The sequence below is a fragment of the Sphaerodactylus townsendi genome, linkage group LG05 (genome assembly GCF_021028975.2).
Source record: "Sphaerodactylus townsendi isolate TG3544 linkage group LG05, MPM_Stown_v2.3, whole genome shotgun sequence".
Taxonomy (NCBI): Eukaryota; Metazoa; Chordata; class Lepidosauria; order Squamata; family Sphaerodactylidae; genus Sphaerodactylus; species Sphaerodactylus townsendi.
The window spans coordinates 97,000,202-97,013,053 of NC_059429.1; the positions used below are offsets into that span (position 1 = coordinate 97,000,202).

General features: G+C 43.3%; 1 protein-coding gene across 1 annotated transcript in view; it reads right to left on the minus strand.

Annotated features, from left to right (window-relative positions):
• Positions 1–12,401, minus strand: part of LAD1 (ladinin 1) — a 32,091-nt gene extending 19,690 nt beyond the window's left edge. Inside the window, exon 1 of the mRNA XM_048495948.1 lies at positions 12,009–12,401. Coding sequence (XP_048351905.1) covers positions 12,009–12,046 — 38 coding nt within the window. The 5' untranslated portion in view covers positions 12,047–12,401. The remainder of the gene's footprint in view (positions 1–12,008) is intronic.
• Between the last annotated feature and the right edge of the window lie 451 nt (positions 12,402–12,852).

A 12,852-nucleotide genomic window follows, 5' to 3' on the forward strand; every position in this document is an offset into this window, starting at 1 on the left:
AGCAGTGCCTTTGGACGTCTAATCCAAATGAGGGAAGTTACTCAGTTTGCTGGTACTGCCTCGAGTCCTTACACTTATGACAGCATGATGGTTTTCATGTTCAAAAATAGGCTGCAGCAAATTTGACACTGCAACATTCTTATTATATTGGTCTAAGTTTACAAGGTTAATGCTCAGACCTTGTCTCCTACAGCAGAACCAAAGTTATGTGGCACATGATCGTTTATTAGCTGAGGAGGCTTGGGAGTATGCTTTGCATAGTTCTGGCAGGAGGAACAGATATTCCTATTACCTAAACTTCATTTGTCCAAAATTCCAAGAGATATTAATTTTCTGTATCCTCTCACATATAACTAAAACTGCCTATCAATTGTCAACATGTCACATGAGGATAACATCCTACATCAGTGATGGCGAACCTTTTCGAGACCGAGTGCCCAAATTGCAACCCAAAACCCACCTATTTATCAGAAAGTGCCAACACGGCAATTTAACCTGAATACTGAGGTTTTAGTTTAGAAAAAAAGGTTGGCTCCGAGGTGCACGTTACTCGGGAGTAAGCTTGGTGAAGCAACCATGCAACACTTCGAATGGGTGAATCACGACCCTAGGAGGGTTTACTCAGAAGCAAGCCCCATTGCCAGCAACCGAGCTTACTCCCAGGTAAAGGATCGTGCCCAGACTAGCCTAGATGTGTGTGTGGTGGGGTGATTTTCCACCCCCCCACGATGAACTCTGTGCACGTGTGCCCACAAAAAGGGCTCTGAGTGCCACCTCTGGCACCCGTGCCATAGGTTCGCCATCACGGTCCTACATGATGACTTAGATGTCTTGAAGCAAAAAGTCATACATCCCCACTTTCAACTGGAGCATTAAAAATATGACACAAGACACATGGGGGTTGGAACTGCAAGCAAGAAGATGGCACACCCCCTAAAATCAATTGCTTCATCATTGTTTCATAAGAAGGCAATCCCTAAATCATAAGATTGTCACAAAATGGCTATAAAACTTGAAGTGCTAATAAAAGAAGCTAGTCAAACAAAGATTGGGGAAATCATGGTTAAATCAAAACTTTCTTATTTTTCAGTCATCAAAATATTTTGCAAATGACTTGTAGGAATATATATATATATGATTGCAGAAAATGTTAATAGAATAGGAAGGAAATATAAATTGGCTTCCCGTCTTATAACCAGATCTAGTGCTCAAGATTCAAAAGACAGTAAAGAGGTAGAATAGCCACTCAATTCTGCTTTGAAAATAATTTGTATTCTGCCACCTTTCTGGAGTATGACCTGGAATATATCCTGGGTTCCCAACAGCTAATTTTGGCAACATATTAATCGTAATCTGTTGGCTTTTTGGTTTCATCAACCTTTTATGTTGAAATGAAGCAGGAGCAGAGGCTTCCTGCACCAAAGTGGCATAGTGACATTGAAGCAGTGTCAGGAACTATCAGGACTAGAGTGGCACCTTTGGATCAGGGTTCTATTGCCTCTTGAAGTGAGCCCATAAGACAGCAGATACAAATATGATGTCCTCCAAGATTCCAGACTCTCTAGGGCAGCATAATGGTTTCTCCTGACTTGATGCTGTCATAATGTTCTAGTGTTCCAATCAGATAGTGTTGATTGAATTTGTCTACCTATTAGACTGGATGTCATGCATAAGACAGCTTGTTCTATAGCAATCTGTCATTCTTCCTGACAATATGGTCAATGGATTTAACAGTCTTCAGTCCTGAAGAATCGAGCCTTCTACTGTCCACCCTGTCATGCCTTCTCCTTTCCACCCAATCCTGAAGAATCGTGCCTTCTACTGTCCTTCTACTGTCAGCTTTTTAAGCTTCCTATGGCCCAATATAGAGCACACAAGAAGCTTCTGAACACAGACATCATGGACCACTTTGCCTCTGAAGCATTGTTGGTCATCACGAGTGTCTGGAGCCTAGTTGCATCCTGTTTAGTTCTCAGTCTGAACTGGTGCATTTCTACCAATTGGCTGAAAAATCCCATATAAAAATGGAATCTGGAAACATCCTACCACAAGAGTTTTTCAGTTGACATAAGGCATCCCCACAGGGTTTTCAAGGCAATAAAATTCAGAGGTGGTTTGTGCCATTGCCTCCTTCTACATCATGATCCAGGTATTCCTTTAAGGTTTACCCATCCAGGGCTGACCCTGCTTAGTTTCAGAGATCTGACAAGATCAGGCTAGCCTGGGGCTATCCAGGTTAGGGCAAATAACCAACTAGAAGGGTTTAAACAATCCAACATGGCTTTGAAGATGTACATATCTTTGCAGACTCAGAAAACCATCTCTCAATACCTCAATACACAAAGCTCACTGAAATTCATTTCTGCAGATAAAAAGTCCTGATGGATTGTGCTCTCTGCTCCTTAACCAGCAGAGGATTTGCTCCCGGATACTTAAGGATGGACAGCTCTCACCATTTTATTGCAAATCTTTTGTTTACAAAAATAGAATAGGATTGGAATCAAATCATGGGAATTTTTCATCTTCCTTATTGCCAAGCCAAGTTTGCAAATGAAACGACATTCAAAATCTGTACTACTAGAAGCAAACAATTACATAATGAACTAATAAATAATAAGCCTGTGTGGTCCAAACATCAAAGCCTATTGAGCCATGGATTCATTGGTGGCCTTGGGCAATTTATCCTCGCTCATTCTCAATGTATTCTCCATCTACAGTTAACTTGATTATTCACAAGATAACTGGAAAACATTTGTTATTCTTTGTTTATGTAGTTCATAATCTACTGCCGATTGAAATCTATTACACTGTGAATACTGATGGATCGGACAGGAATGAGTTGAACCAAAAGGAGGCCATGAGAAAACCACCATCCTTGAAGAAAGTCCATGGCTGCTCATAAGGTGGGAATGAATGACTCCATAGTCTTGGGAAGTAAAATGAGTTTCTGGTATCAGATCAAACAGCTGATTGATGCAAATTATTCTCAAAGTGCACACCCTTCTGAAGCACTACATCAGGCATGTTTGGGCTTCTTTCATATGAAGGGAGGATGCATATTAATTGTGGTTGCTGTGGCAGCAGTTGGGGCATAGACATTCTAGAAGTCTATGTCCAGCAAACCACAAGTATGTCTCTTGACACTTGGGAACCAGTGTATTCAGATGTAGTCAGCCTTCTTTACTAGTGGGGTGAGGTGGTGGCAAAATTTCCAGGTGGGACCAACTGTTCCCAAATATGTTGGATGCAATTATAAGGAGTAAAAACCTCAGTAAACTGAGAGAGAGAGAGAGAGAGAGAGAGAGAGAGAGAGAGAGAGAGAGAGAGAGAGAGAGAGAGAGAGAGAGAGAGAGAGAGAGAGGATAATTTGATTGTGAATGGTCCAGTCCCTAGACTGAAGAAGTCAGCCATCCTGCTTTACATTTTTCTTACTCCTTCTAAGCACCTTTTCATGCTCATAAAACTAAAGGGGATTTTATTTTCACCAGAACTTCTTTGTTATAAAAACAAACTCCATCTCATAAAGTGGAACAAAACCATGCTCTGCGTACATATCTTATTAATGCATAACCAGTAATAGTTAGAACTGCATGGCCAAAAAGATAATGTTATGATTTGGGGCAGCCAGCAGGAACTGACAAGTTTGGCATGTGTGCCTTGCAATAAAGAAATTGTGAAAAGGTACTGGAAAGAAGACTGGATATTCCCTTGATCCAGATGGCCTTCAGCACAAAGTACAGGCATAAGAATCATGCACTCCAATGGTTAACTTGGAAATATGACCTTAAAGAACAATGCATTTCCTGATTATCCAGTCTTATTTATAACTTGTCCAGCCTTTCATTGTTTTCCTTTGTTTAAACCATATTATATCCTTTCATCTCATTTTATCATAGTATAAAATTTTCTTCCAAATTAATTTAAAATTTGGGAAGTCATTTAACTTCCTTGCGTATGTTTTAAAACGGTCACCTGTTAATTTTATCATATATTCTCCCTTTATCTTTTACTATTTTTAAAAAAACAGCTCTCTGCACCACTGACCCCTTTTCCCTGCCTTCTTCATCATGTCCTTTCTTATTTCTTAGCCAGTCTGATGAAGAAAAGAAATAGAAAATGTTCAGAATCTTGTTTTCAACAGGTAGTTCACTCTATGGCGTTGCTTGAGCCACATTCTCTGACCCTAAACTACCTAACTGGCCACCACATGGATAAAACTATTATTATCATTTGATTTTGTTTAATATCAAAGCTGCCAGTTCTTTAGCTGGTTGTTGGCTTTTCATTATAATACGAGCCTCAACCAGAGATCTAGGATGTTGTAATGTAACAGCATAGTATTTGTAAGTATCCCAGCAAGGCTGCCTTTGGAACCTGACAGATGTTGATTTTGTCGATTTGAATATGTTTCAAGTGCCGCCCTAGTGTTTTTGGAATGGCACCCAGGGTGCCGATTACCACTAGAGCAACCTCAGTTGGTTTGTGCCATAATCACTGAATCTCAATTTTCAAATCATGGTATTTAGTGACCTTCTCATGTTCTTCTTCATCGACTCTGTTGTCACCAGGTATTGCTATGTCAGTGGTGGCCACTTTCTTGTCTTCCATCACTGTGATGTCCAATGTATTATGTGCCAATACTTTGTCCATTTGGATTTGAAAGTCCCACAAGATCTTGACTTTCTCATCTTCTGTGACTTTCTCTGGACGATGTTCCCAACAATTTTTAGTCATCCTGATATGGTAATTCTTGCAAAAATTCCAGCGGACATCTTGGCTACTGAGTTGTGCCTCTGTTTGTACTCAGTCTGGGCAATCTTTTTGCAGCAGCTGAATATGTGATCTACAGTTTTGTCAGCTTCCTTTATCATCATCATCATCATCATCATCATCATCATCATCATCATCATCATCATCATCATCATTTCTGTGGAAATTAAACACAGGAAGCTGCCTTACATTGGTCTATCAATGTCCACATTGTCTGCTTTGGTTAGAAGCTTTATCCCAGGGTGTCAGGCATAGCTCTTTCACAACACCTAACTTTTGATCATTTTAATTTGAAAGCTAGGGACTGATCCTGGGACCTTCTACATGCACAGCTGATGATCAACCACTGAGCCACCCTGTTAAGAATTGTTTATATATATAAACCTAACCCTATATATGTTTATGATTGCTGTAATTGAAAAGAGAACCAGAGTGATGTAGTGGTTAACAGTGGTGGATTCTAATCTGGAGAACCAGGTTTGATTCCCCACTCCTACGCCTGAAACCTTTTGAGTGATCATGGGCTAGTCACAGTTCTCTCAGCACCTATCTCACAAAGTGAAGGGAAAGAGTTTTTAAGCCACTTTGAGACTTCTTATGGTTGAAAAAAGCAGGGTATAAATCCAAGCTCTTCATCTTATAATGATTAATAATTATAACCTAATCATTAGCTTCAAATATTTCTAACTGACAAAAAAGCACTTCAACATTACAATTTCCATTGTTGCTCAGAGAACAACTATGAGAGAAGGTTAATATGTTCCCATTTTCTCCCAAAAAGGAATCATGGCTAGAACAAGTAACATTCCATAATAATAACATAAGAACATAAGAACAAGCCTGCTGGATCAGACCAGAGTCCATCTAGTCCAGCACTCTGCTACTCTCAGTGGCCCACCTTTGGTGCCTTTGGGAGCTCATATGCAGGATGAAAGCAAAGCAGTAATGCAGTAATGAATGGGTTCACAAACAAGATCCAAGCTAAGTTCTCTGTCCTCTCACAATGTCAGTGCCTTCCACCAACTACTTTGGAAACTCTTCTATTAACTTAGCAGCACTGCAAATCTTTTTGGAACAGAGGGACCACAGCAGGACAATGTATTTAAAATATGAAAGTATGGAAGTGACCCTACTGCCCGACTAACTTAGCTGAGACAGCCATATTGTTCAGGAGTGCTAGTGAAGCAATGTGCAGAGAAATCGGTTGTCAAGATGCCAAGGAGGGTGGGACAACACTCTTGACTGCATGCAACTCACCCGTGCATTACACTACAGCAAAACCTTCTGCAAAATCACAAGAGATTATGGAACTCATCCCTTTTGCTTTCATAGCACAGCTACACAAGGCAGCAACTTATCTTGGACTAACGTTTCACATAAGGGACCACCAAGTATGTAGGCTCTATGATGCATATCAAGATTGTTACTAATTTTTCCCATAATTACTTTGGGCTTGGAGGATCTTCTACATTATATTGAACAGAATGTTATGTCTTAAGGATACCTTGGAAAGGCTTGGGAAGTATCCCATGTTTCCGTAACGATTCCACTTTTGGCCAAAAGTGTTTATTAATGAACCAGAAAATTACTGGTTTGATACAATTGTCATCAGACCTAGACAGGCATGAAACCATCAATTTGCTGCTAGTTAGCATTAAATGGAGCAATTGAAATCAGTTAGTGAACACCTAGGCAGTTCTTTCCTGTTTCTCACCCGCTTTCCTGTTTCTCACCCACTTTCAAAACAGCATACCATGAGATGATAGGATGCAACAAGAAATCAGGCACATATTAACAACTCCAAGGGTAGGCTCCATCTTCCAAAATATCTCTTCCCCTTCTTGCCTTCCTAACAGACAATGTTAAGCTCTCCCGTTCCTTCATCATAAGTACAAATGGACAGAGGTTAGAGATGAGGCTGTCCCTCTTCTCGAGCAGAGCAGAGAATGAATGGGGGTCAACCCTGACAGGAGACTGAAAGATCCTTCAGTGGACCTCTAGGATACTTCTGTGGCTAAAGTCTGGTACCAACCCCACCCACCAAATTAGAGCTATGGCATATGAGAATGGAGGGTAACTCTTCCTCCCTGCCACTTTCCCAATGTCAAATGCCCCATAAGAGATGTTCTTTGCTATGCTGGGAACATATATTGCTAGCCAATGGGAACATATATTGCTAGCCAATGGGAACATATATTGACAATTCTGAAGCAGCTACATTGGCTGCCAGTTCAATTCATGGTCCTGGATATAACCTTCTAAAGTCTTTTGCGGTCTAGGGTCCACATAACTGAAGGACCATCTCCTTCCATATGTTCCAGTGCACCAACTACGATTGTCATGCTGCTGCCTGTTGGCTGTCTTCCCCAACCCCCCTCCCCTGGACTGGTCTTTCATTATCTAGAACCTGGGCCATCATGGCCCCCGCTCTGTGGAATGGAATAGGCTCCTTGAAGAGGGGAAGGGAATCCTCTCATTGGAGACCTCCAGGAGGTGCTCCCAGGCTTGATTTTTTGCCATGGTCTTAGTTGGGGTATGAGCAGTTGGCAGATTTGGAAAGGCAATAGGTATTTGAGAGTTTTTTAATGCTTTTTTATCCATAGTGTTTGAACTATCACTTGTAAGCGGCCTTGAGCCAAGAGGAAAGGCCCGTCATAAATATTTTAATAAACAGTTTCCCCTGGTCATTTTCCCAAAGAGACAACCAGCACCTCTTGTCAGAGCCATTTGAGGACAGGAAATGGGACAGGAGGTGTTAACACCCCTCCTCCAGATCTATGGCTCTGACTTAAATGTGGACCACAGCTGCTACTTAGCAATAGAGAAATGTGCTACAGATGCTCTCACAGATCATCCAGCATTTTGTCAAGTTGGACTGTGATATGCTCTTTATTTGCAAGGGTCAGGCCAATCTTTTCTGCATCTGTTCAACTGAAGTATATTTGCTGCTATCCTGTGCCCCTTAAGAGCCAGTAAGGTGTGGTGGTTAACAGCAGCAGACACTGATCTGGAAAACTGGGTTCAATTCCCCACATGAAGCCTGCTGGGTGACCTTGGGTCCATCACAGTTCTGTTCAGAACTCTCTCAGTCTACACAGAGGCAGGCAATGGCAAACTTCTTCTAAACATCTCTTGCTTTGAAAACCCTCTGGGGTCACCATAAATCAGTTGGGACTTGACAGCACTTTTCACTACCACCATCCCCACTACCACCACACTCCTTATATGCTACAGCCGTGGCATGAGGGATGTTTGTCTGTGGCCATGACACAGCACTACTGTAATGTCTTACAGTCTGGTTAACACCAGCAGGATCTGTTTCATTGACCTTTCCCATGTAATGATTGCTCAGTTAGCATCAATTAGCATGGTTTTACATGACCCACTGAAATGGGTCCTAGATCTTTAAACATTTCAGCAGCAGCATGGAACAAAGCTATGGAATTGTCACTCGTAACTACTGCCATAATGCATAAGGGACACCTGTATTTGACTTTATTCAGGAAAGAGCAAACTCTGGCGTTACTTGAGATTTCATTCATTCAGATTCTGCAGTCATTCTCAGATCCTCTGTCTCCTGTTTGGCCTTGTGAAGGCCCTGTGAAACTCTGCAGTGTCTTTTACACTTTAAACTTTCAGAGAAAGTTATGTGTACCTGATCCATTGAAAGCAATACAAACCTTTTTGTGGTCATACCCATTGTTTTCAGCAGGACTTCATGCATCTCAGTTTCTCTGGGCTGTGCCTATTATTGCTAGGGCCATTTCTCTGAGAAAACTTTTTAAGGCCAAATGAGTACAATTTAGGAGATGTATTTCAAGAACATCACATGATCTTTTAGAAAACCACTTTGCATTCCCACACCCAAAAAATGTGGTTTGATTATCACATGACAAATCTATAAAATGTGATTTTTTTACAGGCGCTTTTACAGGCTCATGTTTGTGTCTCTATCCCCTCCTCTAGGATGATAGATCTGGGATTCTAATTGGCTCTCTGCTAAAGAAGAACACATATATGTCTCTCCTGTATATGTAGGTAACACTGACCTGTGCAAAGCCTTGAGAATGGAGGCTGGGATCCAAGCCATCCCATGACTGAAGTTTCACAAAGCTCCACATTATATCACCTTCGGCACACAGTTATCAATACAAAACTAGAAGGTGTGGCACTCCAAGGGAAACCAAATTCTGGGACAGACATCTGTACCCATAACATATTGTCACATGCTTGGCTCTTACTATTGACCATAAACAGAGGTGTGATCGGCTACATGCAACAATAGGAGAATTGTTCTTACTTTGTTCTAGAGTAAGGGTTCTGTGGAGAGACTGTGTTTTGGTCAACTTCCTCATCCATGGTGCCTTTACCCAGAGCAGCTATTCTAGGTACATCTTCAGAAAACAGGCTTAAATGCTCAAAAAGAAAATATTAGATGAGGAGATTTCTCTACAAATTTGAAGCAAGTCCAAAGTTTGAATTCTGAAATCTAAGCAAAATACATCAAACCCCCCCAAAATAAGAGAAACACCACATATAGTTTTAAGAAAAGATCACCACAGAAAAGAAAAGATCACCACAGTTGCCATTTTAGAAATTCCTAGGCAACCACAACAATATTGGGCCTTCCAAGCCTTGGTTTCTGCAAAGCAAAGCGACGAGGGAGATCACTGGTGGTACTGGGGAACAAAACAGCCCTGAAAATGGTCCTCTCCCCCTTCTCTGTCATGTTCCCTGATGGAGGAGGTGTTGCCAGGATAGGCCCAACACAGAGTCACTATTTACACCACGCAGCCTGGCCCAGCAGCCATGACCACCATGCAACACTTCCTTCAATGTAGAGTAAGGGGGAGAACCCTTGGACTGTGCTCTGGTCCACTTCCTCATCCATATATATTCCATATAGTCACCAAGGCTGCTGAATGTAGACAATCCCTTTTTTTGGTGGCATCCCTAATTACATGCACAAAACCAGAGGTAATCACCCTTCCTTCACTTCTCATATCTGCGTTTGGACTTCCACTGTGTCCCAATAATTATTATTGAGGAGATTATCAGTACACTTACTCAGATCTCACAAGGTATATCCTTCTACTACTCAGAGATGCGTTACATCCTCCAGCACCTGAAAAGTTTTCTCACTCCCTCTATTCAGGACACACCTTTGTTATGTGCAAATTTCATGTTCCCTTGGATATTAGAGCAAAACAGGTTATACTGTATTTGTAATTTAGTTACTATCACAGCTGGGATCCCATAACAACTATGTTATGTGCATTCACGTCCTGCCCTGTTGCACCTGTATAACACCTCTGGAATGAGGCTCGTAGTCAGGGAGACAAAAAAATACACCACACAAATGGAATGGGGGAAAAAATCTCAACACCTGTGATCATGATAGTGTCATCAATTTCCATGACACACTAATGAATACCATCTCATTAGAACTGAAATGTTAATCACAGTAATTATTAGGGTAATTTGATTGCTTCCTTAACAACTGGTTTAAAAACATCGGACTTTAATTGGATTTTAATCATAGTCATTCCACAGACAAGTTCTTCAGCACCACTGACATTGCTCTGAATAGTTTGTCTTTGGGATGAGCAGATACAGTTTTTCAAAGAAAACAGCTTGGAGACTATGCAAATCACTTATCTTCTAGCACATGAGAATACTCTCCTTTTATAATGGCTGCACAGATAACGGGTTAACATATTGCTGGGTTAGCATGGCAAAAGTGAGATGTCCAGATATGGACCAGAGGACAATAATTGCCCAACCCTCCACTCTATCAGTTCTTTATTCAAACTTCCAGATGGTTTCTCCAAGAATGCGTGATGTTTTCTGTCTTCAACGCAGGGAAATAATTAATCTCCCTTAAATAATCTCAACCTCAACCTGTTTCCTGTACTGAGATGTTATGTTTACTGTGATCAGTTATCCACTAAAAAGCAAGGTTTCTAGGCTGATGTAAAAGATCTACAATCAATTTACATCTCGCTACTTTCTGAACTGCCTGTTTCTCTAGAGGCTGATTGTTTGGCTCTCTTTGCAGTACTTTCCCCACAGGGTGGCTCCTGGGAGCTACTATTGCCCCGTACAAAAAAACAATGATTTCAGTTGCTGGACTTGGCCCAGCAAGGGCTGGTGTCACATGATGCTTGGTGAGCTCATTGGGGGTGTGTCTGCAAGGGGCTGTGTTTGAGAATCAAAGTATGTGCTTGATCATCCCAGCAGAGAAGGCAACAGTGGAGCAGTGGGTGCTGGTTGAGGGTTTGTTCCATCACAGCCCATTTTGCTTTCAGTGGAAAAGCAGGACATCTCCCAAGCATTAATGCTAAAGTACTGGAGAGAGGAAACAAACTACGTTTCTTGGTAGTAGGAGTTTGTAAACTCTAACCCTCAGTTCTACCTGCTGTAAAATGGGGACAAAGCACGGATGGCCTGGGACATTTTGTTGTCCCCAAACAGCTGTCACAATCTGCATCCTTGGCATCCTCTTCCCAGTCGTCCTCCCCAGGTGTACCTCTTAGGCTGTACATTGCACCTCTGGGCCATCTTGAGATAAAGTTCAAATTGTTACCTCTAAAAAAGGTCAAGATGTTTCTGTGCCCCTGAGGAATGCCTGCTTATCAGTTGATGACTGCAGTCAAATAACTTATGTGTGAATGGGCCCTCATAGATATCACGTCTGGGGAAACAACCCTTTACTTTTCAGCCAAGTCACTTCATGCACTTAGTTGCCTCAAGCTTGCAAGAGCTGGTTCAAGTGTTCATTGTTCATCCTTTGATAGCTACAACATTGAGAGATGCCTCGCATAGTGTACTTAATGTCACAGATAAACATCACTGAGAATGCTTCCACATATCCTCCCTTCACTTCAAATGCACTGCTTTCAAGGCCACAGCTCACCTAACCTGTGAGTATACAGAAGTCAACAAGTGGTGTACTGCAGGTGTGAACCACCTGAACTCACGACCTCCTAAGTCTATGGTGAAGGTATACTTTTACAGTGCCATGGAAATGCGTGGCCATCCGGGAACATCTCTTGTTCCCCTCCCGGAGGCCTGGGAAGCAAAGAAGATTTTACTCTCCCTTGGCACCTCCACTTCGTAGCTGGCACTCGACCTGCCCCGTTCCTTCCTATACAGGCACGCCATGCCCAAGAGAGTCCCGTCCTTCCCATTCACGTGGGGCGCGGGCGGTGGAAAGCAGCAGCAGCAGCAGCACCCACCTGGAAAGCGCAGACCAGTTCTTTCTGCTAAAGGACATGCTGATCTCTGCTCTCGGACTCTGCGTCTCTGCGTTGTCTCCAGGAGTCTGGCAAACTCTTCAGGGCATCAAGACAGGAGTTAGATCCGCCACGAAGAACCTGGCCACAGGAGCCAAAGCGACCGGCTACCTGGCTTGCTGGCGCCTCTCTTTTCCTTTCCCCCCTGCTGCGTGGCTTCCCCGCCTGCCGCTCCGCTCCGCGCTGCACACCTTCACCCTACGGTGCCACCCGTCTACTGCCGGGCTGCATCACATGGTCTCTTATCTACCTTGACAGGCTGGGAGCTGTAATTTGTCGAGGAGCAGCACCTTGCAAAAGGCACCCTGCGAGGGTGGGACGTGACCCAGCCTGCGCACAAAGCCAGCCATTCTTTACCCGAGCTGGGGAAGGCTTCGCCTTCAGTTCCACGCTGGGGCCAAGGCGCCCTGGGATTTTCGGGGGCCACTCCCTGCTCGGAACCAGTTTTTCCAGCCTCTCTGCCTCTGCCTCCGATTTCCCCACGAACGGGCAGGCAGAAGAGGTGCGAGGAGGCGAGGAGGGAGCCAAAGGGAGGAGGAAGAAGAGCGCGCCAAGTCATCCGTGTCCCATTTCGGCAGAACGCAGCAGCGAGCGGGGCGCTTCTGCCGTCGAGCCCCGCGCAAGTCAGGTTCAGCCAGCTCCCCTCGGAGCCCCCTGCTCGCCAGCACCCGGGGGATGGTTGGTTGGTTGGCCCGACGTCTCCGTCCCTTCTGCAGGGACTGCGAGCAGTGGCTGATCCCCAAGAAGTGTGGGTCGGGTCAGGATATGCGAACGAGGAGCGACCGCG